The following is a 24,149-nucleotide window of genomic DNA, read 5'->3' on the forward strand; positions in this document are numbered from 1 at the left end:
CTCTCTCTCTCTTTATCTATCTATCTATCTATCTATCTATCTATCTATCTATCTGTCTATCTATCTCTCTTTGTTTCTCTCTGTCTCTCGTTTTCACCTTCTCTTTGCGTTTATTACCTGAAGCGGAATTGTTCTCGACAAAGTTGGATTATCGTGGAACGTATTTTCGGTAGTGAAATACCGAATCACGGTAAAGAATAATTGCTATCGAGAACAAGGCTCGACATTTTTCACATTGATTGAGAATATGGAAATAAAGTGATTACATGATTTATTACGTAGTTATACGTTAATCGTTTCCGATGAATATTTTTAATTTCATATGGACATATTCTGGAGATGAAATAAATATTCGATCGTTCGATATACGTCCGATTTTAATTTTTAATAAAATTTCCGAAGTAATATATTTCTATGTATCTTCAACTATGTATATATATATATATATATATATATATATATATATATTCAATAAAAGTGTATAACGTTTTTTTCAATGATCTCTAGTATTTGCAAAATATAAAATATATAAAAATGAATTACCGAAAAGAAAATCGAATTTCGATAAATCGAAAATAAATCTATTTAATCCAATACTTAATGTAACAGAGAAAAATATTTCTCTTTTTGTTGGATAGAAAATAAAAGTAGGAAAATGAAAAAGAAACATGAAAGATTATATCTTTACTTTTGTTCCGAATTGTTACGAACAATTAATAAAAAATAAATAGATTAAAAGCAGTACGATGAAGATGATAGAGAAGAGAGAAAAATAGCTTGGATTATATTTATCGAAGCAATGGGAAATGACAAGTCGTCTCACCTACTTTACATTCGCCTCTCGAAGACAGTCGTTCCTATCGATTATCGCTGATTTCAAAGTAGCGAACTCTTTCTCAAGATTTACGTCGTTTTCTTCGTAAACAGAGTGAATTGCCGTCATCTTTGTTTTCAAATAATTTCCATAGTAGATCCATGCGTATGGAAATTGGATTAGAGAAGCGAGAGATTGAAGTTATTAGGTAACAACGTTGAAAGTGGTCGAGTTAGTGATTCTACCGCGTTCGAACAAGCCAATGAAATTATGATTGCATTCGATGGTCAGGATAACGAGTCGGTAAATAGACGAGCGTTAACTGACTAACTAAGTCATTTAAAATGAAGGAAATTAGCGTGCAACAAAGTGGCGATGCAGATAGAGGCTTATACGTACGTAAGTACGTACGTACGTATGTATATATTTATGTATGCATGTATGTATGTATGCATGTACGCGTGTATGTATGTATTACGTAGTTAAAAGAACGTTTCTGTCACGCAAACTATCTGCAATGTTTGACGAATCATAGTTCTGCAATAATAAATTGAAAAATGTCGAGCTTTCAGCGTAATAATAATTAATTAATGAACGATATTAACTGATGATCGAATCGACGTTTTTTTCTTTTCTTTTTTTTTTTATATTTTTAATTTACTCCTTCTGTTTCTTTCCTCCTTCTTCTTAATTCTTTCTATAAATATTTAATGAATTACAAAGACGGATCGAAACGTCGCGCGTTTTGAGAAAACAACTCCGGCTGTTTGGGACAATACGAAATTCCGTCGTAACTACGTCGGTAACTCGGCGTAATTATTTGCGGAACATTAATGGTCCGCATCATTAATAATTTCGTCGTTTCACGTCGATGCTAGGTTAAGCATTAATAATGCTATTTGGCTAATCAACTATACCACGGAGAAATACTCGCATGAGCGTTTATAGATCGCGTGCCGGACCGAATTAACTGAATAATTAATCGAATATTGAAGAACCTATCGGCTTTCCGAGCAGAATAAACGATGAGACATAAAGCGTTACGTTGAAAACTATTTCAATCACGTGCTTTGGACAATGTAAATCTTTGTAACGCTAGAGTATTAACCCCACGTACGTACGCGTTTCGCTTTTATACGTTCGAAATTCTAATTTGGAGTATCTTTCTTTTTTTATTTCTTTTTTTTTTTTGTTTTTTTGCTTTTGTTATTCTCTATTTTTTCTTTTTTTTTTTCAATGATTGTAACTCCAGCGAATAATTTCCGTCGTTACAACGAGAGATGCTTTTCGTTCCACGATTTCACGATTTATTGGCAAACGTTATTATGCAATCGCTTTCAGTGGATGGAGAAACAAAATGGAAGTAGAGTTTTCGAACGGTCGAACAGGTATATACAAAACGTGTGTGTGTGTGTGCATAAAGATATATATATATAAATATATATATATATATGTGTGTGTAAATAATATTAATCGAATAATGCACTGGTAACACAAGATTACCCTTTCAATAGCTTTCCTAGACGATACTAATGGACTCTGGACGGTCCAAAGCTTTATAGAAGCTATTTTGCGTTAATGATAAACGTAGGTTAGATAAGTATTGATTTTCCATTGTTGTATGTGTCTGTATGGTTCGTGTATAAGCTTCGTGGTTTCGTGCTTTCCTCTCGTTTTGCTCATTCTAATAATTTTGTTATAAAATAGAGACAAGGATAGAGAGAGAGAGAGAGAGAGAAAGAGAGAAAGAGAGGAAAAGAGAGAGAAAGAAAAAGAGAGAGAGAGAGAGAGAAAGAGAGAGAGAGAGAAGTTTTCTTATCATCGTTCGTATAACATCGCCAGTTACGTACATTTACATAAATGTTGAAATCAAGTTCTCCATGAATTTGGAATTATTTGTCCAACAAAAGGAACTTCGTTATACTTTAACTACCGATAGATAACAAAAGAAAAAAAGAAGAATATTAATAATAATAATAGTAATAATAATAATAATAGTAATAATAATAATAATAATGTTAACAATAGTAATGATAATAATAACAATAATAAATAGTAATAATAAAATAATAATAATAGTAATAATAAATAAGATATATGCGTGCATCGAGCAGAAAGCAAGCATCGAATGAAATAATTAAAATTAACGAGCTAATTTTTACGGATCGTGTATGGATAAATTCTGATTTATTTAAATTCAAACGAATAAATGAACGAGAGCCCGCGTGTCGATCTGATTTACTACTAATTAAGAATTGTCAATTTCCAATTCAAAAACGTTTTAACTCGATCTAATAAGATGAAAATAAAGAAAAAAAAAAAAAAGAGAGATAGAACAAAATAGAAAAATTCTTTTTCCATATACATGGACAGGAAATAGATACTTCTATAAATTATCTTTTATTTTCTTTTTTTTCTATTTCTCGACGGGATAGGATACATCCGACTTGAAACTTTATCGATTGGTTAATAAAGGTAGAGTCGAAATTAGAAGTTTTAATAAACACGTTATCAACGGATACGCCATAATTGATATTCGCTCTCTACACGTCCGCGAAACTAATTACACTTCCATCACCTGTCGATATTGATTCGCTATAACCTATCGATAGATAGAACTCTTATGTATATTATATATATATGTATATATATATATATACATATACATACATACATATATATATATATACATGTACCTTGATACCTGCATCAAATCGCAGAGAGAGAGAGAGAGAGAGAGAGAGAGAGACGAAAGATACTATCTATATATTTTTCGTTTTCCTAGATAAAACATTTGGAAATACATAAAATCATGGTGCAATATCAATGGGGAAAAATAAAATGCAGATTCACATGTATACAGATACGTATATAAATAAATACATACATATATACATACATATTATAAAGACAAATATATATATACATACATATACATATATTTGTCTTTATAATGGTAATACATGCCTACAATACTTTACGCTTACTAATTATTTTTCACTATTCCATTTTTGTACTTATCTTACATATAATTTTCGTATTAGCACATTGCATTATGTCACGACAAGCCTTCAAAGTCAAATTTGCTGTCAATCGATAAGCAAAGATGATCCTTCCATCGGATCATCTATAAAATTACGTGTTGTCCAGAACAAACGGGTGTAGGGAAGCCGTCAATTCGCATCGGCCAAATCAGGTTAACGACAATCACTTTCAATCACACGATCTGTCTTCGTTCGCTAGTGTAGTGTGACGACGGAGATAATGCAATAGAGCGAGCATTTTGAATGAGAACGTTAGGTGCGTCCACGATAATTTGTACTATGCTTCCGTAGGATAGGGAGACAGGATGAACGGTAGACACAGAGAGAGAGAGAGAGAAAGAAAGACAGAAGAAAGAGAGAGAGACAAACAGACAGACAGACAGACAGAGAAGAGAAAGAGAAGCAGAAGATGTCTGTAGATGGATGAGTATACTTCCCTCGATGGCATTGTTATCTCGAAAGATAAACACTCCCTACTGAATTCCATTTCGGATTGTAATTGCTATTCCTGTTTATTCTTGCACTAAATGTTGCCTCTATATGTCTGTTTATCTATCTACCTTTCTCTCTCTCTCTCTCTCTCTTTTTCTTTCTCTTTCTATTTCTCTTTCTCTCTGCTTTTCTTTTTCTTTTTTCCTAAAACAGTTTCGATAGATAGATAGATTTTTAATTATACCCATATTTTACTTTCAAATAATATTACTGTAATATTCGATATACCCGTCTCATCTTTGACATTAAGATACATTACATACATTTATCTTTCAATTCTTTCTTGAAACTTCTTCGTCCATTCATGTTTCGAGCATTTTACAATCGTATATTATTGCGTACGGTATATATGATCGTTATATCGTGAAATATATATTTTTTCCCTTCGACAAAATCGAACCCCCGTCCATTTTCAATCTCGTGGATCAACATATTTTTCTTCATGCGAAGCCCTTATCCTTCGGGAATTTTTATAATATAACCCAATGTAGGTGCACTCTTAATCAAGGAAGAAGAGTATAATTAATTAACATTTTGCAAGAAATAAGAAAGAGTAGAAGAAGAAGAAGAAGAAGAAGAAGAAGCAGTGAAATACTTGGAAGAAAAGAAAAAAGGAAAAAAAATGAGAGAGGATGGATGGTGATAAATGTGCATTGGGTAAAACAGAAATATGATAGTTTTCGACTAAGCATCGAGAGATAAAAGACGAAAAAGTTCGACGAGAGGAATTGCTAGGAATTAAATCGTGATTAGTTCGTTTTGGAATTCGAGCAATTCAATGTCTAGTACAAATAATAAAAAAAGAAAAGAGAAAAAGAGAAAAAGAAAAAGAGAGAGAGAGAGAGAGAGAGACTTGCAGCACGAGTAGAATAAAAAAAAAATCTTTTAAATAATCGATAAAAAATGAAAACCATCCAATCGTTTTCTCTTAACCGATGCTTGATTTAACCTAAAATATTCAGACGTCCTCGGCAACGACATTGTCGGCTTTCCTCGATCGACTTGGCAGTCCGAACAGCTAGATAATCGGGTGAGAGAATCGTTTTTAACAAGGGAAAAAAAGGAAAAAGAAAGGAGGAAAAGAAAAAGAAAAGAAAAAAAAGTAGAAATATCGGTTTCCTCGTCGATTAAAGAGATCGACGTTCTTCGTTTGAATTATAATTATCGTTTTAAAACTTGTGCTTATTAAATTAATTCCAAGAATAAAATTTAATACAATAAGATAAGATTTTATTGTACTCTCTCTCTCTCTCTCTCTCTCTCTCTCTCTCTCTATCTATCTTGATATTGCCAACTAATTTCTACATCGAGATTGCTAAAAATAAAGAAGAAAGAAAATATTTATATGATGAAAATTGAGAACTATTGTGGGAAGATTTGATGAACTCATACTAATAATATTTCACTGTTATCCATTAATATTATGATCTAATAATCGGCAAAAATACATAGAAAGGCACGTAGATGCACGTCGACGTTTCACGACGAGCTATGTAATAAAGACATTCCTTTGAATGGCAGGAATGTGGGTATGAATGTCATGCCGACATTTAAATTGGCGTCCTCCATTTTGTATTATGAATTCTTAGAAAGTCGGGATGAAAAAAATAGATATCCATCCTGTTTCGTTCGATCAATTTGTTTTACGTTATAATCAATAAATGAACGAATTATAAATTTTATTCTATGATAACAGGATAACAATAATAGCACTCGAAGTTCTCTTTATTCACGATGTTCAATAAAACGTAATAATGGAGCAAAAGGAAACGACATAATGATTGTAACATCCTAATAAAGAGGGACAACGTTAAAAAAGATATGCGACATCGGCGATTAATGTAGCGAATAGATAGGTATGTTTAAAACAGTGCTTGCGTTAATTTAATATTCCCCATTTACATAGTTGCGTTTGATTACCGTTGCATTTGTATAATACTCTGTATTCATTATAATCTCGTGTTCACATATGAATCGGTACATTTAATAGATAATTAATTTATCATGAACGATCAATCGTTATTTATAACATATATATATATATATATGTATGTGTGTGTGTGTGTGTGTGTGTGTGTGTGTGTTTGTGTGTGCATATGTACGTGCGGGTGTGTGTATATTTACGAAGAGTCTTGCAAAGAGAGATTCGCAAATTACGTTTTCATAAAATTTTGTAAAATTTTAATAAACAACGAAGAACGATATACGCATGATTTTATATATGTATGTTTACGGCAACATCACGGTTTTAAAAAACAACTTCTTTTTTTCCTTTTTATTTTTTTTCCCTGTTTCGGTATATCAAAGAGATATTAGATCTTTATTTTCTAAGGATCGCAAATAATTTTCTTTTGTAGAGATCGGGATGGGCAAAATAATTATTTTTTTCATAGTCTAAAAGCAATCGATGACATATTAATTAGAACGAAACTTTCCGCTTTTCCGGAAATGAGTGTACGCAAAGATAACAAAGAGAGATAGATAGATAGAGAAAGAGAGAGAGAAAATATTCAATAAATGTATATGTGTATATATATATATGTGTGTATGTATATATTTATATATATTTATATCGAATACAGCGCGTGTGCATTAAACTGGAAACAAATCGTGCTGTCGGAGAATGTCCGTAAAAATTTTCCGTCGTTCCAAAGTCGTCGACGATTTTTGGCTTTTATGCATTCTACCGACGGCATCGACACGGCAATCGACGAATTACGCCATTTGAAAAAAATCACCTCGGGCTAGTACGCACCTCCCACCACATTCGTTTTCCATTCCCTAGTGATAACCATCCCACGTTCTCTCGCATTTCTCGATAATTCATCGATTAATGTCGCGTACGGAATACGAATCGACGAGAAAAAAATTAGAATTTCGCGACGACCCTCGCGACGATCCTCGAGTTAGTGACGTCGAGAGAGTGTGTAGTTTTAGTAGGTGGGCAAAAGAAAAAAAAAAAAAAAGAAGAAGAAAAAAGAAAAAAGTAGAAGTAAAAAAGAGAAAACAAATAAATAAAATAGATCCGATCGATCCACCCCTACTTTCTTGTTTCGCGTAAAGAATAGAGGAGAAGAGAAAAAAAAGAAACAAATACCGATCATTCTCCTGTGTTCAAGGACGTATCTCGAGGAACGTAATCGTGCGAATTTTGTCGTTCGAAAGGACTCGATCGACAACGACTAAGACGACGGGGGTTCGTCCGTGAAAATGAGGGAGGGTTAACAGCGTGTAAACTCCGTTGAGACGAGAATGGAAAGGGGGAGGGACGAGGGAGGAGGAAAATTTCGTTAAGCATCGGAGCGTTAAGGAACGATTGTCGTTAAGTTTAGTGGCACGTTCTCGTAACGCTCGAAGGAGATCGTGGAAGGTATGGAAGGAGAGTGAAAGAGGGTGGTGAAGAAGGAGGAAGAGGACGAGGAGAAGGATGAAGGAGGAGGAAGAGGAAGAGAAAGAGGAGAAGGAAGGTGTGTTTCCGAACAGAGTTTGCGTCTCGTCTATAAGTGTCCACGGTACTGCACGGATACGGTCAATGACTACTTTGCGCTTCCAAGAGGACTAAGCGTTTATCGAGCGACACTGGGGAGAGCACATACACTCTAAGCGATATCGATACTCTACTCTCGACATGAAAAAGAAGAAAAATGAGGAAAAGAGGAGGAGGAGGAGGAGGAGGAGGAGAAATAAGCTTTCCTTCGGAGAGTAGTTTTCACCGTACGCTCGTGGTAAATCTATAAATTCGTATGATAAAAGAATGATGCGATAAAGTGTTCGAAAAACGTTCGCACCATACATTTTGTAGCTCTTTCCTCCTTTTTTCTTTCTTCTTTTCTTCTTCTTTTCTTTTTTTCTTTGTTTTCTTTCACCACGAAGATTCAATATTTGAAAAATGTAAGTGAAAGCTCGCTTATTATTTCCTCCCTTCTTCTTAGTTTCACATACGAATGTTTTTACTGTTACGAACGTTCGTTCCTCTAGATTTTTTATTTTCATATTAATAATTGTTTTCTACGTACTCGGTTAATTATTACGGAATACTTCTTATACGAACGAGTAATACGACATACGTTTGTTAAAACGTTCCCTTTCATTCATTACATAGAAATATTTCGTTTCATTTTATGATATGCAACATCGTTGGAAAACAAGAATATAATAATCATGGAATCGCTTTTGATCTGTACTTTTCTGCAAGCGATATACATACATATCAGCATGAAATTAATATGGACGTAAACGGATCGTACATCCCTATAGTAAAAGGATAAAGAATGAAAATATAGAATGAAAAAGTTACAATAGGATTTATGATTTTCACGTTCAAAAGAACGCTTATTTCTTTCTCTGACAAAAGATTAGATTATATACATATATATATGCATATATAAATATATTGTTAACATTGATCGAAATAGACGTATAAGTACGTACGTATGTACGTAATATATGTCCATTCTCAAAATTCGTGATACAACATACCGTCAGTTTTACATAACAAATAATATAACAATTCGTCGCATGTGTAAACTAACTCGTAACGTTTCTAAACTCGGAAATAAATGTCAAACCGATTCGCTTACCCTTCGACGAAAAATCAAAGAGACATCGTACGTGCAGTCGTCTCGTATTCCTGTAACGCGTAAATTTTGTAATTCCCCGCGATTTTTCTATCGCTTCCCGAACGAATCGATGTTTGACCGATTGATCGAATATAGTTACGTACCACGTACGTATATCGATGGCATGCGACGTGCGCTATCGTCGAGCGATAACGAAAAATTTCACCTACGAAAGGCATTAGCCTTTTTTCACGTTCGTATATCGCTTAGCTGCTAGATGTTTTTCGATGGGAAAACAAAAAAGAACAAGAGAGAGAGAGAAAAAGGGAGAGAAAAGATATCGTTTTGAGCGTACACAATACGAATTACGAGGAACGCTTTCAGACCGTTTCTTCTTCTTTTTTTTTTTTGTTTCTATTTTTTTCTACTTTTTCTTTTTGGCTTTTCTCTTTTTTATTATTTTTTTTTTTTTAATTCTTTTTGTTGGTTTTATTCGACCAGAAATAGCAAAAATTGCTCACGGTGTTGCTCTCTTTACGACAAGAGCCGTGAGTTTTTTTCCCGCCAGGTCGCGGTTGCATTATGCGACGATTCTACGATAGCTTACATCAGGACAGTGAAAGAGATAGAAGGATTGAAAAAAAAGAATATGTATATTTATATATATATATATATAAAGAGAGAGAGAGAGAGGGGGAAATAGGGAAAGAGAGAGAAAAAGAAAGAGAGAGGAAAGTACTATATAGAGGAAGCGAAAAATATTTGATGCATTCGAGTTTCGCTTGGCGTGATACGCGCTATTCATAGAATGGAATGTCGAGCGTGTAAACGCGAACGTTCCATGATCTTCCTCTATATGACGGGCTATAACACTTTTCATGTTGACCATATATACGACAAATAGCCAAGTTCCCTCTCTATCTCATTTTGTCCTTTGTCAATTTTTTGGTCATTTTAGTTGTTTAAATTTTTCTCGAATATGATAAAAAATAAAAAGAGGAATATTAAAAAAAAGCGAAGGAAAGGGAGGAATAATAGGGGAGAAAGATACAGAGAGAGAGAGAGAGAGAGAGATTTTATGAAAAGCATTTTATTTGTCAATCGTCAATCGTTTTAACTTTTCTCATGTTTATCAATGAAATTCCCGATACTCGAAACATTTTCCACGCTTTGATAGATTAGTTTCGAATTTTCAGTCCATTTGTCCGTTCGCTTGTTTTGAAATTTTCGTTGATTTAAAACAGAAAAATTTAAGATAAATAGAAAGTATCTGTTTTTATTGAAAAGAAATAAATGAAGAATATCTGATACAAAATTTGATATGAGCTGATGCATTTTTTTATCCAACCTATACTTTCCCAAGATATTTAACATTGCCATATCACTCTTCCATTCTTCTCGTAGTTTAATAAATTTTAATTGGAAATTTTGGAAAATAAAAAGATTTTGTTTTGTTTTTTATAATCGCTTTATTATAGTCAACGTATACATTTTCTGATGACCCTGTTGAAAAATTTAACGGATGATATAAGGGTTAATATTTCATTGTAAAATATAAAAAATTTTATACGTATAAGTAGGATAGACCTCTGACTTGTATGTATTCAGTTTAAATAAAGATCAAAGGTAAACTTAAAGGAATCACTGTAGAAAAGTCAAGAACTTTATCTTTTTGGTGGTCCATTCGTCCAATATCACTGTCGGATGTTAAGTGAATTTCTTTTAGAAACGAACCTATCTACGTATTTTCAGTAACATTCGAGACTAGTATTCGAAAATAGAACTCCATCGAGGAAAAAGATGATTTTAAAGAAAACACACGGTATCTTTCGAAGGTTTTCATCAAAAGCTTCTTTTAAAAAGTATTTGAACGAGGAAAGTACTAGGACGATTCTCTTTCGAAAGCCGATTTATACTGTGATAAGAATTTAGAGTATATAATATTTTCGATACATATCTGTTGTATGTACACATAAATGATCTTGTTAAATACGTTAACCTTATAAGAAGTTATCGTGGAGTCAGAAACATACTTTCCTACATTTTTAACATTTTTCAACATAAATCATAAATTTTCTCCCAACCATCAACGATTTATCATTGTCCAAAAGCGCATTATTAAAACTGTTCACGTATTACTAACCATGCAAAAACGCGAACGTTCTACCTATGTGTATATGAATAAATATATATCTATATATGCACATACACATACACATATTAACGGCTGTGGCCGCTTGAAAAGTCACGATCGTAAACCGCGAACGTGTGCTTTGCGTTTCAAAGTTCAACGAACGTCAAAGGCATAGATGAGAGTAAACTCACTCAAAACTCTGAACATTCCGTTCATTTTCATTCTACTCGAAACGTGTAGGATGTTTATAACCACGATTACGTCGACTACATACCTACGTGCGCATGAATTAAATGGACATCGATCGAAAACAGTTCAATAGTATGAAAGAAAATCTCGATTATCGAAAATCTCAATCGAGAAAGACGAACTTTGTTTTGCAAGGATATTCAGTCGATCGAAAATTGAAAAGCGTGTTTTAATTAAGAAAAAAAAAAAGGAAAGAAAATAAGTTGTTTGAAAAACCAACCTCTCTTTTTTTTTTTAATCCTCTTCGATTTTTTCTCTCTCTCTCTCTCTCTCTCTCTCTATCTATCTATCTATCTATCTATCTATCTATCTGTCTGTCTCTTTCTCTCTCTCTCTCTCTCTCTCTCTCTCTCCTTCCCATTTTTCTGAAATTATTGAAATTTAAAAAGTTCTGAATGGAGTGGTTTTTCTCGCAAAATGACTGCATTTACAAACCGTACCGAATGTACAACGATAACAGCGAAATCAAAGGATACTGTATACCAGTCGGAAATACTCTTCCTCCGTGTACACCAGTCGTAACCGTGGCGACAAGAACGAAATGCGTCGCTGTACGAATCGTTATTTCGCTTCTCCTTTTAATTTTAATAATGACCATCGTTTATCGGATGTCAACGAGAAATCTACCAAATTTCAATTATCGTCGAAGAGTCCCGCAAAATCCACGTTTCGATGATGCACTGATTGGTAACTTAAATCAAACTTTGATTCCAAACTCGAAACTTGAACAACCTGACAACGCCAATAAGCCACAAGAAACTCCGGATAATCTTGGTAAGCTTTCTTCGAAAAGTTGAATTTTATTTAATTAATTTAATCGATTTTTTGGAGGGGAAAGAAAATTCATTTCTTTTTCTCTTTTTTCTTTTTCTCTTTTATATTACTTATACATTTACATATTTTAAACAGAGGAAGCAGTAAAGACTGAAGAGATGGATCAATAAAATTTACAAAGTTCGTTTTGTAAAATAGTACAAAAAAAAAGGAACAAAGAAAGAAACAAAAATTAAGTAAAAATTTTCTAATGGATACGTTATATCTATAAAACTGGTGAGTAGTAACGCTTTTAATTACATTTTCAAGGAATCTTTCAAATCGATAAAAGAGGTTTAATTTCCCGTTGTTTTATCTATTAATCTTTCGTCTATCTACATTTTTGTATATTATTTTTGTAAAAATATTGAAAGAGATAGTTGAGTATATTAAGATAACGTACATATACATAGGTATTACATTATACAGGTATATAAACGCACGAACGGCAATATCGGTACATTGATATTAGGATTGAAAAATTCTATCTCTAAACGTTGAACGAGAGCACGGAGAAAGAACGTTTTTTCGATGACCTCAAGTTCAAGCATTTTTTCTTTTTTTTTTTCCTGTTCTTCTTTTCCTTTGTCAAAAATACACGTATAAAAAGAAAACAAGATATAAAGTGAAACGCAAAGCATTACAATGTACTATGTGTAAAATTAAAATAAATAAACACATCCGACGTATAATTGATTATATTATTGATAATTAATCTCTATATAAAAAAAATAAATATATATATATATATTTAATTTCTTTCTTTAATCACGTAAAAAATCGCGAAAAGATTGAATAGACTTTATCCATTGTTCAACTATCTCTTTATTCATGGTATCCTTTTGGAGTAATAAAGTAAAATAGTCTAAGGATGTTGATGATAACTGTTCAATCAATCGTTCACACGTTATCGAGGTATATTCACTTCTAACGGCGTCAACATAGACCGTCAATATTTCCTGAAGGAAACGCTGATCTCGAGATGGCGTCGGAATATTCATGATGAAAATGATAACGAGTTCGATAGCAGGCGAGCAATATCTCATTGTTTGCCAGTCGATCATTTTCACATCGATCGGAGTACCGTTCTTCTCGCGTTTGAACAACACCTTCCTCTTGGAAAAATCACCATGACATATGCATGAAATATCATCGACGTTCGTACAAGTTTCACTCGCATTCTCCCCGATATTATTATCCCACAATTTCTTCATTTCTTTTACCAGCAATGAATTTTCCAACGAATTATCATCGGAAAACTCGATGGATCTGTAAAAATCGGAAAAACTTGTATTATTCCTTTTAATAAAATTTGTCGTGGTAGGAAAGAAAAGGGAAAAAAGTAAAACAGCAAAAAAGAAAATGTCAACGCGAACATCGAAGGAAAATATTTGATTTGACGATTTTTAATATTATTCGTGATTGGTGAAACGATGAAATATCTTCTAAATAAGTTAAAGAAAGTAATGGGAGAATTAAATGATAAACGAATGAGGACGTGGATTAGTGTGACTCACTTCTCGGATAGATCCTTCGAAAGGACGGTATTCGAAAGTTTCATGTAAAATTCTCGGAAAAGTTGGAACTTTTCATTTTTCAATCTCAAACCGATCCCGTGAAATCTTCCGAGACTTTTCAAAGATAACTTCAATTCTTCTTCGTTCATCCCTCTCTTTTCTTGAATCATTTCGTATTCATTCGCAGTTAAATCCTCGAGTACAATGACCGGCATTCCGTATCGTCCCATGTCCGAAGCGTAACACTTTGGAAATAGATCTTTACCATACAACGAAATCATTTTACTGTAAAACATTTCTTCATTTTGAAAACGCCCGAATGAGTTTTCCGATTGAACGGACGATGGAAGTAGTTTCACGATCAAAGGGAAACTCACTGGTTCACCAGAAAATCTTACGACGGCTTTGACACGATACAATTCCCATGGTTTTATCGAATGATCAGGTGTTTCGAGTGATTCGACGATAGCCGATTCGAATTCGACGAATTCGCGTGAACCTGATTCGCAAAAACACCGATTATAAACCATTTCCGGCAATAGATCCGTTTTAATGAACTCCATGTTATATCCTTTTAATTCTTCGTTCGTCATCGTAAAATCGTATTTATATCTCTTTGATTATAGAGATATAATTCGTTCATTCGTAGATTTTTAAAACCGAAAGACTGAAATAAAATACTTGGAGCAATTAAGGACAGAAACGATAGTGGCAGTGGCAATGGTGGAAGATGATTGCGGCCTCCTTCTCGTTGGAACTCGTTTAAGTTTTCGTACGCTCGTAAATTATACCAACTTTTTCGATGGCGACTCGACTCGACTCGACACACGTACATACACACACACACACACAGAGAGAGAAATATATATACACGTACACACATATATCTATATATATGTATACACAGTTTAAAACGTGCCTTCCGCGAGAATCGAACGTTGATAACGGTTATCTTTCTGGAATATCAGCCGAGTTTAATTTGGTCCCACTGACACTCGTTTGTATATACACATGTGTTAAGTGCATAAGTATATATACGTATATATGTACATATAACTTTTTAACTAATGAATTCAAGAAGCAGCAAACAGGCTATAAAGTGCTCGTCGGACTTGTCCGTCGATCCATCTTTCTAAATTTTCAAATCGTGAAATAAATCACTTTGACGAATGAGTTCTTGAAATCTTAACTTTTGATTAATACGTCGGTCATCTATAAGTATATATCCTCGGTGGAATATTATTTTCTATAATAGGTGGATATTGAACGACACTTAACCAGATTATATTTTCCGTTAACTGCTTGAATATTTCTCGATATTGCACTGTTATATCTCGATTTAAATTATTTCAAGAATTAATCTTACGTACGAGATATATCGGACGATCGATTCATTATTATTTTCCAAAGAAATATGTAATTTTCTCGATGAATAATTCAGTGATAATGTTGTAACATTGTAATTATCGTATCTCGATACATCGTATAATCGATCTTAGCGATACGAGTTTAATCGTCATAGAAAATCGTTCACCCACGTTCTTATTTCGTAGTTTTTTTTTTTTTTTTTTCTTTCAGTTTTCTCAGTCGTCAATATTAATTCCCTTGGTCGTTTATATTTTTACTATTGTTATACGTGACCACACTAAATCCTCGAGGTAGCGTGATCGCTAAAATTACTAAAATTAAAACAACGAAACGCTGACGTGAAAAAAAAGGAAAAAAAAGAAAACTCACAACGATTTCTATTTCACGAATATAATATCATTATCGCGATATTTCTATTTTACCATTGTCGTCGAATATATATTATACGACGAAGCGTAGAACCGAGACTGTGAATATGAACTTTGGTTAGTATGATGTTTTATCCCCTCTTTTCGTCCAGTTTCGAAATAACAAGCCGTTCGCGTCTCAATGTCGTCACAAACGAGTTTACGGCTCGTCGCTCTCGCCTACGGCCGCGCAGCTATCGGTAGAACGTTTTGCCAGATAACAAATGGCCTCGTATTTCAAGATCGATAGATAAAAATATAAAAAAAAAGAAAAAGAGGAAAACAAACTCCGCGACTATAACGAAAAAGAAAAATAGAAAAAAAAAAGCCGAAACAAATATCAAAGTTTCTTGACTTTCGATCGAGTTTTTAACGTATCGATCAAAAATTTGCAAATCGAAATAGGATATTTACATACAGAGATAATTCTTTCGAACAAATACGTTCACATCGATTTGATATTAGCTTTTCGAAAAAAGCAAAAAACAAAATTTTTCAATTTGTTTTTTACCCGCGCGTTACAATTATTATTAACTTAGTCCCCTCTGGTATGACGAACAGTACGAATTAAAAAAAAAAAAAAGAAAGAAAGAAACGTTTTCGTATTTTTCTATTTTTGAAATCAAAAAAAAAATAAAAGAGGAATTTTTTTTTTTCGAAGTAATATATCAAACATTCGCATTATTTTAGATCATACGTGACGTTTTGTGAGATTCTAAATGTAAAATAATAATTTTTCCGTTGGCTAGACTTTCTGCCATCGTCAATTTTTTAGAAAAGTATAAAAATGTATGCTTGAGATATTACCATCTGTGCATCGAAAGAATGAGAATCGGTGAAATTTTGCGAAATAGAATTTTTTTTTTAACGTGACCGGATTTCGGACCTAGGCCACCGAATCCCTAGAAAGCATGCTACCATCGCACCATCTGAATACACAGAACACGGAACACAGAACACGGATCACAATCACAAATCACTCAATCAATGTATTTCCAGTGTAACCAACTTCACAATTGCCTCTCTCACTCTGTATTTTACGTCGATCGTGCATCGACCTCCTTTCCCTCTCTCTCTCTCTCTTTCTCACTCGTTTAAAGCCTTTTAACTTCTTTTGATAGCTTATATTTCTGCAAGTTTAAACCACTAAACTTTCACTAGAATAATAAAGAGCAATTATACAAAATTTCATCAGAATAGCGCATAAATAGTAATAATTTTCGAGAAATTACAAAAATTAAGGCTTTCATATTAATAACTTCGTAAGAGTATGTATACACGAGCGTAAAATTTCCTGAAACCGGCAACCCGAGTTAACAACGAAGTATAAGACGTTGCCTATCTTCAGGGGCGGCGCAAACGTTCTTCGAAATCATTTTCTTGATGTATCGATGAAATTTTAAGTAATATTTATGTAATAATTAAAAATTCGTTTAATGTTATTAGTCGTTCTGTCGATTTGTTCAATCAAATTCAGATAATTAACATAACAATACTAACAATCGATCTCTACAAATGTCGATACTCGTTAACTTCAGATCCATTATAAAATCATAAACTTACCTACAACAAAATCATGTCTCAAAATTACAAGTAAAGTCAATAAATTTATCAGATATGTTTTTATCATTATATATTAAACATTCATACAATTACAATCAAAAGAAAGAACAAGGACTAATCACTTATCAATTTAATAATTAACATGATAGACGATAGCAATTTAATGCCGTCAATGAATCCTTGTCAATCAAGAGTACCTTTGCAAACTAATCAAAATAATTTTCAAACGTATCAGCAAACGAATAATCAACAAAGCACGCAATGCCCCAGCTACCCTGGGAATTCTCAAGGTAACTCGATCGGGGAAGCCTCGTAACTCATTCGTTCATTCGTTCGTTCGTTCATTCGATCGATTATTCGAATAGAACTTATTCGCTCCAGGACAATATATGCAGGGTGGTCCGTTCGGTCAATTTTACCAGCAAGAAAACTATCCGTCAACACAATGTCCCTATACAACGCAACTGCCAAATAATTCGAACAATGTCTGTCAAGGGATTCCTTGTCAAAATACAATGTCACCTATGCAGACTCAAGCGAATACTTACGGATCTCTACCCCAGAATATAATCGATCAGATTCGTTCTTGTATCACTAACACAGCACCGATCTTTATTATCCCTGGTGGTTGCCAGCAACCGTTGGTAGCTACTCAACAAGCAACTCCAGTTGCTAATATATTAAGTTCTTTGACAAATCCGGATAAACAATCAAATTATCCTTCTCCGTTGTGTCCACCACCGATGTGTCCACCTTCTTTTTATCCCTATCCAATTCCTTTTCCTGTATTCGATCCATATGGAGCTCGATCTAACGAACAGCAAAAGAATTGCGATTGTTCTTCGAAGAGCAATTCCGAATTGACAGGATTGAGACAATTTCCACCATTGTCTTATCGCGAGGAAGAGCATCGTTGTACGAATACCACAGATGACACGATCTGTTCGAAAAGAAATTGTCCCTCGGCAATCAGTCTTCAAGCTCTGGCATCTCAGTTACTGGCCATACAAGGTATCATCTCTTGCACAGCTACCCGATTACTTCTCAGAAAGATACCGGGATCGAATATAACCACGACGATAGAGGACACCATGGAGAAAGCTCAAAGATCTATCAACGCTCTCAACAAGGATCAATTGTTGAGCGAGTCTAGGAACTCTCAGCAAGTGAACGCTCTGATAAATCTTCACATGACCGCAAATCCACCGTCCAACATAATTCCGATCCTAACGTTGGTCCAGCTTAAAGTGAACGTTCTGAAGGCACAAGTGGAAAACCAGATCAATACAAAACTGATGGAAAGTCAGGGCTTGGAGGTAAGATATACGATTTTCTACGTACGAAAGTAATAAAAATCGTTATAGAATAACATTTCATTAATTATCGTTAACAAATCGATCGTCTACGCAGGTGGAAGCAACCGATTTGATAGATCCAACTATCCTTGCTCTGAAAACCGATGCCGAACTCCGTGAATTTCTCGTAACTTTAAAACAAAAGGAATGCGACGAAAGAGTCAACCTGAATTACTCTCCTTATCGTTCTCAGCGAGTCATCGCTGAGAGCAGATTGAGTAACGTTCAAAAGAAGATTCAGCAGATCGAAGTTGAATTCGAAAGAAGAAGATGCAACGTTGCACCGTACATACCGATGTCTTGTCGAGTCGTACGAGAATTCGCCGAAACACCAGCTAATTTTTCGAAGCATTCGGGTTATCCAGGTCCTACGAATTCTATGACATCGAAAAGAAGGTTGATAGAATCACAGGAATCTCCGGATCCTTTCGCGATTGCGCTCAAATCTCCAAGAAAACTCCGACTGAAACCGCATGTCGGTAGTCCCGAAACGACCTACGATTATTCGAGTAAAAAGGAAGACCAAGAAGGGACCACGTACGACGACAAAGGTTCTCAGGTTGAACCAGAAACCAAGGAGATGAAACGAACTGATGACAGCAATCATAAGAGTTGTACTTGTTACGATGAAACCTCCTCCGAGGAGAGTTCGGAAGAGGATAAAAAAAAAAAACTTCAACTACAAATCGACGAGAAAGGAAAGGTGACCGTAACTACTGAGTCTGAGCTGAAGAATGTGTCCTTCATGAGACTGGCATCAAACGTTTCTCTTCGAACGGTAAAGCCAGCCGACGTTTTCGAAAAGAGAGATCGTAAAGAGAAACCTAGTCGAAGAGAGATAGATTCGGAAGACTTCCGTGAACCATCCTTGTCTACTGTTTCGAAGGTCGAAGAAATCTCTGAGGTTACAGAAACCGATGAGCCCTCTGTTAGCGCCGACGTTGATCTTGTGCCAGATGTGAAACCATACGATACGGTTGATGAAAAGGAAAGGGAAAGTATCGAGAGTCCGGACTTAACTTTGGAAGAAGTCAAGGACGACGCTGGTGCCTACAAGGACGAGAAAGAGGAAAAGAAAGTTTCTATATCTGACGTTAATATCACTGACGAAGAAAAGATTAAAAAGATGATGGATAGAACAGATTTTAAAGAGTTTACTCCTTCGAATGATAAAGAGGTTCAAATTCCTGACAGTAAATTAGATAAGACAAGTGTGAGTATCGAAGAAGGCGTAATAGAAGTTGATAAGATAAAGACCAATGCGTACGTCGAAGAATCGCGAGAGAAAATTTCGACGAACGATATCGAAAAAAAATTATACACCGTTAAAGAAGAAGAAATCGACGATATCACAAAATTCCAAACGGCAGAAACGGAAAGAACGATGGAAGTTGGGAATCCTAAGAAAACCTTCGTAACCATAGAGAGTATAAAAACCAATCCTACGAAGATTGACGAAGAATATATCGATGAACCTACGCCGAGAAGTTCGAAAATCGACGACGAACTTGCTGAAAACCCAAAGAAAACATTTCTGACGATTTTCAAAGTCGAGGATTCGGTAAAACCCGAAAAGGAGAAGACTATCGAAGTTGAGAATCCTAAGAAAACGTTCATAAACACGGCGGCTATAAAAATCGAACCTTCGAAGAACGAGAAAGAATGCATCGACGAACCTGAATATGCCGATGAATCTACGCCGAGAAATTCGAAAATAAACGACGAACTTACTGAAAACCCAAAGAAAACATTTCTGACGACTTTGAAATTCGATAATTCGATAACACCCGAAATTAAAGACGAAACGGAGAAAACGATCGAAGTTAAGAGTTGTAAAAAAACGTTCGTAAGTACGACGACTTTAAAAGTCGAACCTCCGAAGATCGAGAAAGAATACACCGATGAACCTACGCCGAAAAGTACGAAAATCGCCGAAGAACTTATTGAAAAATCAAAGAAAACATTTCTGACGTATTTCAAATTCGGTAATCCGGTAAAACCCGAAGTTAAAGACGAAACGGAGAGAACGATCGAAGTTAAGAATCCTAAGAAAACGTTCATAAGCACGACGAGTATAAAAGTCGAACCTCCGAAGATCGAGAAAGAATATATCGATGAAGCTACGCTGAGAAGTACGAAAACCGACGACGAACTTACTGAAAAACCAAAGAAAACATTTCTGACGACTTTCAAATTCGGTAATTCGGTAAAACCCGAAAGTAAAGATGAGGATAAGAGAGCGATCGAAAGTAAAGATTCTAAAAAAACGTACGTATCAAAGGCGTTCATCAAAATCGAATCTGAAGAGAGCCACAAACAGAGACGACTAGAAAGAAAAATATTTAAAAGTAATCCGATGGAAATGAGAATAAATCTGAACAATAGGAAAGGTAATGAAAATGATGATAGGGAAAACGCAAAAGTTCAATCGGAAAAATTACCTGGCGGTTTATATAAGTCAACTGTGAATTTCTTTTTGAAAGGAACCGATGAAAAAGATCAGGAGAAGAGCGTAGGTACGAATACTACTATCGCGACAATATCGATAGGAAAGAAAGAAGATGAAGTGAAAGAGAAGGAAAAGTCAGACGTAGGAACAAACGAGAAGATCGTATCGTTGTTGACGGAGATTAAATACGACGAACCCGAAGCAATCGCCGAGCTATTTCGAAGCGCGTTGACTCGAAATTTTCAGTTGGATAACGATATCGCCGATCGATCCTGCGAATCGAAATACGAGAGCTCGGAAACTGGGAACTACTATAGGGTGACTTTATCGTTCTCGGAAAATCGCTTCCCACGGAAAATCGGTAAGTCCTTGCTAATCGCGTGATAAATAAATCTCAAGGTAATTAACGGATTTTCGATGATACCGAACGCGTGGCTGGTTGATAAAAAGAAATGAAAAGAGAAAGAGAGAGAAAAGCGATTGTATAAAAGAAGGACAAAAGAAAAACTGCACTGAGAATTAAATGAATCGAATAGAGGGTAAATAAAAATTTCGTGAATTCGTTAATTATCCCACGAAGAAAAGTCAATAGGAAGATATATAGCTTTGCTATATAGCGAAACGTATTCAGTTTATAATTAATTCACTCTGATTAATTCAGCTATTGAGAGAGAAAGAGAGAGAGAGAGAGAGAGAGAGAGAGAGAGAGAGAGAGAGAGAGAGAAAAAGAGAAAGGAAGAAAAAAAGGGAAAGAAATAAATAAAAAAATCAATGTTACTTTACAGATATCAAGGAGCAGGAGGACGGTACGAAACATTTGAATAAACAAAACCGAGATGCATCTAAAAACGCGTTTGATCCGGAGCAAACATGGACTAAACTAAATATATGCAAGTATAATAACGATACGGCGAGATTCCCGTTTGTAAATAGCGATCGTGACACCTCGAAATCTGTCGTCGAAAACAACAAAAGTATATTATCGGAAATAATCTCTTTAATGAGCAATCAGATATCATATTTCGGTAGCGCGATCAATAAAATGTCCTTATTTGGAAATACTCTGTCGAATTTTGACGGATCGGTATCTAATAAGATAAATTCTACAAAGAGTAATTATTCCAAGAGTAGGTCAAAGGATTTCGAAAAAATTTGGTCCAAACCTTGCAAAGAATATCTTGCTATATTCGAAGACGTTAGGAAACTCGACAACGATGAAATAGAAAATCTTGATCGTTTCCTAGCGTCCAATTCGAAACGATCGATTAAAAAGTTAGATAAGAAGGTACGACACGTTATCAGGAATAGCTCGTTACGTGTATCAAAGAAAGACGATAACAACGAGATACGAGATAGGCTCAGATATATGATCATCAAAGACAAGGATAATAAAAAAAGTTATTTGATGCCTCAGGATTCGTTTCGAAGAAACAACTCGCAACCCTATCCAAGACCAAATATTGGTCGACCGTACAAAATACGAAGAAATTTGTTGATCCGCAGTCGTCTCAAAGAGTGCAACGCGTTCAAACAAAATCTTCTTCCTCCTTTCACGATCGTGAAACGAACGCACGTTAGAAACTGGAAATCTTTTTGTGAAACGCCCGAACAGGAAAAGAGAAGAGGAACGTTTTCTCGCGTAAAGAACGTCAAGAAAGACGAAAACTTCTTTTCGTTCCCTTTGATAAAGGAAAAGAATTCGAAAATTAGTTCTACGCTTGAGAAATCGCCCATCTCAAAGGCAATACCCAACGAATCTGACACAAAGACCACGGTAACTTTCTTTTCGACCGATTCTTGCGTATCCATCGAAGAAAACGTCACTTTGAAAAGTCATGATTATTGAAAGCACTTTGTTTTGAGAAACGATAAAAAAGAAAAAAAAAAAAGAGAGAGTAAGTAGGAATAACGCTTAAGAGTTTTCGATAAAGATTTATCCCACTTATTTTTATAAAGAAAGAGAAATGGGGAAAGAAATTACATGTCTCAATAATAAGACGATACAATAGAGTGTAACTTCTTTTTCTTTATTTAATAACTTTTACTATCTCGTCAAATAATTGTTTTACCGCTATAGCCGTTTAATTAAGAATTTGAGAAACTTGACGTAGTTAAAGATACTACAACAAAATCCAACAGCCGAATAATCGTATAATTGATTTGTTTCCTTTTTTTTTTTGTACACTATAGCGGGGAGAAAATGAGTGAAACGGGATGGATGAAAAAGTATATATGTATGTATGTATGTATGTATGTATGTATGTATGTATGTATGTATGTATGTATGTACGTATGTATGTATGACAACATATACATACATATAGAATTTTTCAATTGCTCGCACACATACACACGCACACTCGACAAACACTAATTTCGAATTAAATTTTCGGTATGACCGTAAAATCCGTATCGTTTGTTGCATTCAATAAACATCAGAGTATAATTTCACTTTAATACCTATATAGATAGATATATGTGTGTATATATATATATATTAAATTTCTTACAACCTAAAAAATGAATTGGTAATAAAAAAAAATTAACAGATTTGAAACACACACTGGTCGTAAATGAAATTTTAATACCGTGATAGATGAAAATGACGTATCGTATAACTTGAAGTCTAAAAATCTATTGAAGAAAAAAAAAAACAAAACAAAACAAAACAAAAAAAAAACAAAGATAAAGAAAGAAAAATGAAGAGAAGTGTCATACCATTTTCTTTCCAACACACAGGCTTATTGTATAATAACGAAAGTATGTTTAAGCGTTAGCTTTATAAAGTTAAGGACGAAGCATAGATAGGAATGATAATTTCCATATTGATCGTGTCAGAATGCATCGTTTAGACGTTTGGGTAGCGCTTTTATGTGCTAATTGCCTCTGCAACTTGTAATTGAAGATAGAAGCTGTATATAGCCGTGTATGTCGAATTATTGCTATGGGTACCGATCGTACGTTCGTTGCAAAACATTCATATACGCATATGTAAGATGTTTATATGAATAAACGTCTGAAACAACAAACGTACGTACTACAATATGAAAGTTACAAACGGACCGTGTGCTTAGCATAAATATACTAGATACTTATACAACTAACGATTAACCTTCTTTTTTATTCCCTTTGTTTATTCAAAATACGTTTGTCAAATCGAAGCGAAGAATTGAAATTTTATTTAAATAATAATAATTCCATACTTTTAAATATGTAATTCTTTTTTTTGTTTGTTTCTTTTCTTTTCTCTCTCTCTCTCTCTCTCTCTCTCTCTCTCTTTCTGTTTTTCGATATAAAAAATCATTCTTTCAAATTAGTCCGCTAGATTGCACCAGACAGATGATCTGGAATATAAAAAAAAAAAAAGAAAGAAAATAAAAAAAAT

At 34.4% G+C, this 24,149-nt stretch overlaps 3 protein-coding genes across 6 annotated transcripts; 2 read left to right on the top strand and 1 right to left on the bottom strand.

Moving 5' to 3' along the window:
* Window positions 1-11,659: 11,659 nt before the first annotated feature.
* On the top strand, window positions 11,660-12,282 carry LOC122637420. The gene is made up of 2 exons (XM_043829506.1): window positions 11,660-12,066; window positions 12,202-12,282. The coding sequence occupies exons 1-2, from the start codon at window positions 11,688-11,690 to the stop codon at window positions 12,234-12,236; spliced, it is 414 nt and encodes a 137-aa protein (XP_043685441.1). The 5' UTR covers window positions 11,660-11,687; the 3' UTR covers window positions 12,237-12,282.
* Window positions 12,139-16,223, bottom strand: LOC122637419. 4 transcript variants are annotated; one of them, XM_043829503.1, is made up of 3 exons: window positions 16,205-16,223; window positions 13,623-15,457; window positions 12,139-13,374 (listed from the first exon to the last, which is right to left on the bottom strand). In XM_043829503.1, the coding sequence occupies exons 2-3, from the start codon at window positions 14,213-14,215 to the stop codon at window positions 12,870-12,872; spliced, it is 1,098 nt and encodes a 365-aa protein (XP_043685438.1). In that variant the 5' UTR covers window positions 14,216-15,457; window positions 16,205-16,223; the 3' UTR covers window positions 12,139-12,869. The 4 variants fall into 4 exon arrangements, with proteins under 4 accessions (XP_043685438.1, XP_043685439.1, XP_043685440.1 ...); XM_043829504.1 differs by lacking the exon at window positions 16,205-16,223 and having other exon boundaries at window positions 13,623-15,292; window positions 15,360-15,637; XM_043829505.1 differs by lacking the exon at window positions 16,205-16,223 and having other exon boundaries at window positions 13,623-13,907; window positions 14,000-14,116.
* An 879-nt stretch (window positions 16,224-17,102) lies between these two features.
* Window positions 17,103-24,030, top strand: LOC122627268. The gene is made up of 5 exons (XM_043808306.1): window positions 17,103-17,250; window positions 17,342-18,276; window positions 18,371-20,705; window positions 20,799-21,125; window positions 21,550-24,030. Exons 1-5 carry the CDS (start codon window positions 17,103-17,105, stop codon window positions 22,608-22,610), a joined length of 4,806 nt encoding a protein of 1,601 aa, XP_043664241.1. The 3' UTR covers window positions 22,611-24,030.
* Window positions 24,031-24,149: the final 119 nt, after the last annotated feature.

This window comes from Vespula pensylvanica, chromosome 2 (assembly GCF_014466175.1).
Source record: "Vespula pensylvanica isolate Volc-1 chromosome 2, ASM1446617v1, whole genome shotgun sequence".
Taxonomy (NCBI): domain Eukaryota; kingdom Metazoa; phylum Arthropoda; class Insecta; order Hymenoptera; family Vespidae; genus Vespula; species Vespula pensylvanica.

Bases quoted from the DNA above. Each gene is read 5' to 3' on its own strand.
- LOC122637420 (XM_043829506.1), top strand. From the start codon at position 11,688: ATGGAGTGGTTTTTCTCGCAAAATGACTGCATTTACAAACCGTACCGA. The intron at 12,067-12,201 runs GTAAGCTTTCTT...TATTTTAAACAG, and splicing joins AGAAACTCCGGATAATCTTG to AGGAAGCAGTAAAGACTGAA.
- LOC122637419 (XM_043829503.1), bottom strand. From the start codon at position 14,215: ATGACGAACGAAGAATTAAAAGGATATAACATGGAGTTCATTAAAACG. The intron at 13,375-13,622 runs GTGAGTCACACT...CGATTTTTACAG, and splicing joins TCGAAGGATCTATCCGAGAA to ATCCATCGAGTTTTCCGATG.
- LOC122627268 (XM_043808306.1), top strand. From the start codon at position 17,103: ATGATAGACGATAGCAATTTAATGCCGTCAATGAATCCTTGTCAATCA. The intron at 17,251-17,341 runs GTAACTCGATCG...TATTCGCTCCAG, and splicing joins CTACCCTGGGAATTCTCAAG to GACAATATATGCAGGGTGGT. The intron at 20,706-20,798 runs GTAATGAAAATG...TCTTTTTGAAAG, and splicing joins AAATCTGAACAATAGGAAAG to GAACCGATGAAAAAGATCAG.